The sequence below is a fragment of the Lottia gigantea genome (genome assembly GCF_000327385.1).
Source record: "Lottia gigantea unplaced genomic scaffold LOTGIsca_106, whole genome shotgun sequence".
Lineage (NCBI taxonomy): Eukaryota > Metazoa > Mollusca > Gastropoda > Lottiidae > Lottia > Lottia gigantea.
This window is the reverse complement of record NW_008706902.1, coordinates 188721-194904: the sequence shown is the minus strand read 5'-3', so window position 1 is coordinate 194904 and position 6184 is coordinate 188721. Positions and strand designations below refer to the sequence as shown.

General features: G+C 36.9%; 2 protein-coding genes across 2 annotated transcripts; both read left to right on the top strand.

The window, feature by feature from the left end:
* LOTGIDRAFT_99436 (hypothetical protein) lies at positions 1–655 on the top strand (the record flags this gene model as incomplete). The annotated part of the gene is made up of 2 exons (XM_009046749.1): positions 1–190; positions 567–655. Coding segments are annotated over 2 exons (279 nt in total), but the record flags the coding sequence as incomplete, so codon positions are not given.
* A 2526-nt stretch (positions 656–3181) lies between these two features.
* LOTGIDRAFT_170891 (hypothetical protein) lies at positions 3182–5486 on the top strand (the record flags this gene model as incomplete). The annotated part of the gene is made up of 4 exons (XM_009046748.1): positions 3182–3659; positions 3965–4071; positions 4551–4641; positions 5047–5486. 4 exons carry the CDS (start codon positions 3182–3184, stop codon positions 5484–5486), a joined length of 1116 nt encoding a protein of 371 aa, XP_009044996.1.
* Positions 5487–6184: the final 698 nt, after the last annotated feature.

Sequence of the window (6184 nt, the reverse complement as noted above, 5' to 3'; positions counted from 1 at the left end):
GAAGTCGATGATGATCATACATATATCTTAGCTACAGATGCCGACATGGATTTCGAAGATGATGCCGTTCTGGAGTTACTACACATGTGCAATAGCGACCATCGTCTGGGAGGCGCATGTGGAAGAACCCATCCCATGGGGAAAAATTGTAGCTCCATCGTCTGGCATCAGATCTTTGAATACGCTAAAGGTACATTAAGCAGTGACAATGGTCACATATAAGTCAAACCTACTTGTACATATTCTGTGCCCTAATGCAGTTTGAGCTGCCTAATTATGGAAATCATTGAATATATGTAAATAATCTTCAGTCTATAAAGTATTTTCTTTATTTGTCGGAGTATCAAGAAAGAGTCTTTATTTAAACTTTCAAACGAAGGCTTAAATTTAAGCTGTGGACACTTAACTTACGATTGGCCAAACGGATCCCTTTAAATGCTAGTAGTTCTCAAACGTAACAACAAAGTGGATGTCCAAGACTCTGGTTGTGTCAGAAGGTCTGAATAAACAAAAGAACAACTCTAATCAATACACTGTGAGATTCAGTATTATCGCTTTCATTTCAGATTTTTGGATGATTAAGAATGCCCAGAATGTGATAGGATCGGTGATGTGTGCCCCAGGATGTTTCAGTCTGTACAGAGTTAGTGCTATTAAACATGTTATGGATGAATACGCCAGTCCTACACTGACACCTTTCACCGTTTATGTCAAGGACACAGGTAAGATTTCTTTGAAGGTCAACCTGCTTGGGTTCACAGGGATGAGCCCAGTTACCAATCCGGAAATGCTCCCAATCTTGAGGCATACTATGATCACTTCAAACTTTTGTTTCAAACTACATGTAGTAGTAATCAGATAGTTCAACTCCCACTATCCAATGATGTTGAGTATTTGGACGCACCTTTCTCTGAGAGTGAACTACGCCGAGCAAACCTCAAACTTAAAACAGGCAAAAGTCCTGGGGTCGATGGTATAACCCCTGAGGTCATTAAGTTTAATATTGATATCCTTTGTCCGTCTCTTTGCATTTATTTTAATTCGATATTCAATAGTGGATTTTATCCTAATGGTTGGTCAAAGTGTGCCATAGTACCAGTTCCAAAAAAGGGAGACTCTAGGGATGTTAATAATTATAGGGGTATCACATTAATGTGCACCCTTGGAAAATTGTTTTCTATAGTTGTAAATGATAGGTTGTTCTCATGGTTAACTGAAAACAAAAAGTTATCTGTCTTCCAGTTTGGATTTCAGCCTAACAAGAGCACTGTCGACTGTATTTTCATTTTACAGGCTCTGATCTCAAAATATTTATCAAATGGTGAGAGATTATATGTAGCCTTTATTGATTTTACCAAGGCTTTTGATAAAGTTGACAGAAACTTACTTCTTCTCAAATTACACCAAATTGGACTTGGTCAAAAGTTAATCATGTGTATCAAGTCTATGTATCACAATGTTCAGTTATGTGTCAAATCAAAAAATGCATACTCAAAATATTTCTCTTCAAATTGTGGAGTAAAACAAGGCGACAATCTCTCACCATTGCTTTTTCTCTTGTATGTAAATGACCTGTGTGATTTCTTAAGTGAACATGTTATTGATCCGGTTACAATAGGACAAATAGTTTTGTCATCCTTTATGTATGCCGATGACACGGTCTTGTTATCAAAGTCTGAAAAAGGTTTACAAGACCAACTCTCACGGCTTCAGCAATACTGTGAAACATGGAATCTCTCCGTTAATGTAAGCAAAACGAAGGTTGTAGTATTCCAAAAGGGATCTCAAGAACCTTATCAATATAAATTCACATATAACGACATCCCTGTAGAATGTGTCACAAGATTCACATATCTAGGAATTGTTTTTAGCTCCAATGGAAAGTTTGATTCCCTGCAGAAATGTCTTGCTCAAAAGGGTAATATAGGCCTTCACCAATTAAACTGTGTTCTTGATAGGGTAAACCTTGATTGTAGACAACAGTGTAAGCTCTTCGATTGCTTCGTAGAGTCAATATTATCTTACGCAGCCCCCGTGTGGGGTTTCCTTAAGGCAAATGACATAGAAAACTTACATTTACGTTTCTGCAAATGACTACTGCAGGTTAAAAAATCCACAGTGACAAGTGCAACTTATGGAGAGTTAGGTCGTTTTCCTTTGCGTATCAGCAGATTGCAAAATATTGTGAAGTATTGGATACGCATCTTGTCAGATCAAGGTAGCCTCCTTTATCACGTTTACTTATATAGCAGTATCAATCCTCGTGCTAGGTTCCGCAATTGGGCTGCTCAGGTAAAACAACTTCTGGATAACCTAGGATGCTCTGACATCTGGTATGCCCAGTTTTTTCAGATCCCATATCTCGACATATTAAGCCAACGTATTAAAGACCGGTTACAGTCTTGGAATACATCTCGACTATCTTCATCTAAGTTAGACAAATACAACCTGTTTAAACACTCTTTTTGTTTTGAAGATTACTTACGTTATGTCACTATCCCGAAATATCGAGTAGCTCTTACTAAATTAAGATGTTCGTCACACACTCTAGGTGTTGAAACTGGGAGATATAAAAAGTTAATTAGATCCTCAAGAATATGTTCGAACTGTACTAGAAATGAGGTGGATGATGAGTATCATTTCACTCTGATTTGCCCAAAACATGCTTCTTTAAGAGAACTTTATATACCAAGATACTATTATGAATTTCCGACCATTATTAAGTTTGTAACTCTCATGTCAAGTAATTCCACAGATCTGTTATGGAATTTATCCAAATTTGTTTTTCATGCTATGAAATGATCTTCAATTGTTTTTGATGACTGTATTGTATATATGTTGTGGTGTAAAAGTCTTACTGACTTAATACCTATAATAAATTATTATTATTATTATTATTATTGTAATATAAAGAAAATGTGTCCTCATTTCTCACCCACACATAAAAACAATCCAAAAGCAACTCATTACTGATACTATAGTGTATATAAACAAAAGATTCCATTACTTAAGGCCAGTTCATCCTTCGTCAAAGCTGTTATCTTAGCAGTTGCAAATTTGAGTTCAGTTGATAGTTTGTGTCTTGTATGTTAAGTATCAATGTATTTTAAGCACCAAAACTTAACAGGTACTATTTCGTCCATTTGATCTGCTCTATATAATTCCAGGAGAAGACAGATGGATGGCAACCTTGATGATGATAAACGGATGGCGACTACGATTCTCAGCATTTGCTGATAACACGACCTATTGTCCCGATACTTTCGAAGAGTTCTTCAAACAAAGACGACGATGGATTTTATCAGATATTGCAAATGCTCTTTTGGTGGTCCAGAACATGCTATCTCTGATCCGAAACAACGACTGCTTCACCTTTGTATACGTTTCATACCTTTTAAATATGTTCATCAATAACGTAATTACTCCCGGAACGGCTATCGTGATGATCACAGCTGGTTTAGAACTGGTATTTGACGTACCCTATATTACTACTACAGCTCCTATGGCCGGGATTGTCCTGATGTACGCAATAGTGTGTATAAAATGTAGCGCCAAGACTCAGACACGTCTAACGTCTGCTTTAACTGTCCTAATGGGAGGAGTGTTTGTATCGGTGGCTGTCTGGGGTTCCTATAAGATTGTAGCCTCCATGATACATGGTAAGTCTTGAGGTCAACTTTGTGTAAACGTCAAATGCAAATGACTCATATCGGCCACAAAATGGTTGATAACTATATAAAAGTTTTAACAATAAAAGCATGAAAAAGAAGCAAGTTGCTTTACCTTCCCTCTGCATCGTGTACCTTCCATACATTTGCCTTGAATGAATTGAGGCCATGTTATGATCAACTGTATAATATTGGAATACAAAATTTTGGATTGGTGGATTGGGATTTTATTACTTATGTATACATACACGTATGAAATTTCTTTTTTGTAACACCTTATTCGGATTCTATTGCAGAGGTTTTGGTTGGCCACTTCCGATTTCAACAGCATTACGTCATATTAATGTTGACAGCCAGTTTGATATATGCAGCTCTCGTACATCCTCGTGAGAGTTACCAGGTGGTATATGGTCTTGCCTATTTGTTTATATTTCCCGCCATGCACGTGCTACTACCGATCTACAGTATAGCAAATATCATTGATCAAAGCTGGGGAACCAGAGATTCGGTAAATTGGCCTTTCTTATTTGAAATTCTAATGTTAGTAAAAGCAAACAAAAACGGTGGGTTGGGTCCGTTTACTATCCTATTACATACCATAGTTCAAAATCTCTTGAAGATGGAAGTATCTGATATTACGACCAGCGTATCCATTCAGTCTATATTTATTATATGAATCAAGAGAAGACAAACAGAAGGATCTACACCTATCGCGTTGCCGTGGAATCTGTAGAAAATGCCAAAAAGCATCATGCTTATCTAGAAATCCAATAGCCCTTTACTGAGATCTCCTATCTGGATAGCCATGCCAACAAGACGTATTATTTATGCATGTATATACGTTGTATATTAAAATGTCTCACTAACTTTGTATTATTTCAGCAAGTGGCAAAAGTGCCGAAGTTTGCCTGTTTAACTGGTTTTAAGAAAAGAAGATGGAGAAAGAAGAAAGACAGGCAGAACAGCAATAAAGGTAAATTAAGTCAATTGATGGATTAAATCAAAGCTGTCTTTGGCATAGAAGTCTTAGGGTGGGCTGAGCAGACCTGAGGTCATTCTGCAACCTCTGAGATTTAGCTCATGAGTCCAACCAAATAATAAATATTTTCGTAGGTGTAATTATTGACCAATTTATTGAGCACCCCGGCTGTTTCTCTGGTTCATTTCTTCATACAGACCTCATCCACTGAAATACATTGGCAAATTATCAGCGAAAAATTGTGTAAATAAACAAAAAACAGATCGGCCTTTTCGTACGACGAATAGAGATCAGCAAACAATGTAGTTTGATGACTTAGATCTGTGGTTTAACATTTAGAGAACCTGATTGGCTGGATCATGATTGGCTGATTGGATGACTTCTCTTTGTATATTTCAGAAACACATGAAGGTATCCATGAAGCTGTGAAAGGGAACACTCGAGATATCACAGACGGAAGTGAAGAAGATCGAACGGAAGAAATGTTCTGGAATGATTTACGGGAACGCTTACTCGGTAATGATACGAATATTGGCTTACAAAAAACCGAACTTGCAGAACGCTTACGGACTTTACGGAACCGAAGTTTATCGGGTGTGCTGATAGTCAACGCCTTGTGGTTATCGCTGCTCTCGTTCTTCTACATGGGAGTTGATTCTCCATTGTCCAGACTCAATGTGTACGGTGTAATCAGTGGGGCCCTGTATGGGTTTACTCTGATTATACAAGTATTTGGTCTGACTGTATGCAGGGTAGACTATTTATTACAGTGGTTTGCTAGATATATGTATGGCGATGAAAGGCAAATGTGGGTTAGTGCAAGGAAGAAAAAGAATTGAAACCGGTACCACTAGGTTTTGTCTGTTGTCGTACTGTAAAATAAAGAAGCCTACTATAACCATGTAGCCGCTTTACTAGCAATTAGATATCGGTTAGTTTTTTGTGAAACAAAAGCAAATAAGACGAATGTATCTCTCTAAAGAGCGAGTCGAGTTTGTCGATTGATCTGAAAAGTTGAATCCATATTTGGTGTCATATAATAGGTCGGTCAGGTATTACGTAACGTAACGTACTATATAATCTGTATGTAAAATAAAAAAAAAATATCGCCTCCGATGTCACTTAATGAGCAATGTCTACTGTCTAGCCTTATATGTACATACATAAAAAATGAAATAAAACAGAAATGAGATACCGACCTCTATCCTCTGACTGCTTTTTAAAAAAAAAAAAAAAAAAAAACCAACAGATCACAACTATATGCCAATCAGCACTCAAAAATATGTTTATGCATCAAATTATACATTAAAATCTTTGACATTTTATTTAAGTTGGAAGCTGATTTCCAGGTTATGAAGCTTGACAATGTTGTAATGGTAGATATTATATAATCGTATCATAGTTTCGGGTACCGCACTCGAGTACTTTCTTACATTATCACCTGACTCCATCTTACTTTGGTTTTGTTCCGCGTTAATATCAATTCTAAATTGCAACTTGTTTTGAGATGTTTATGGTGCTTTCAAAAATATTTGCG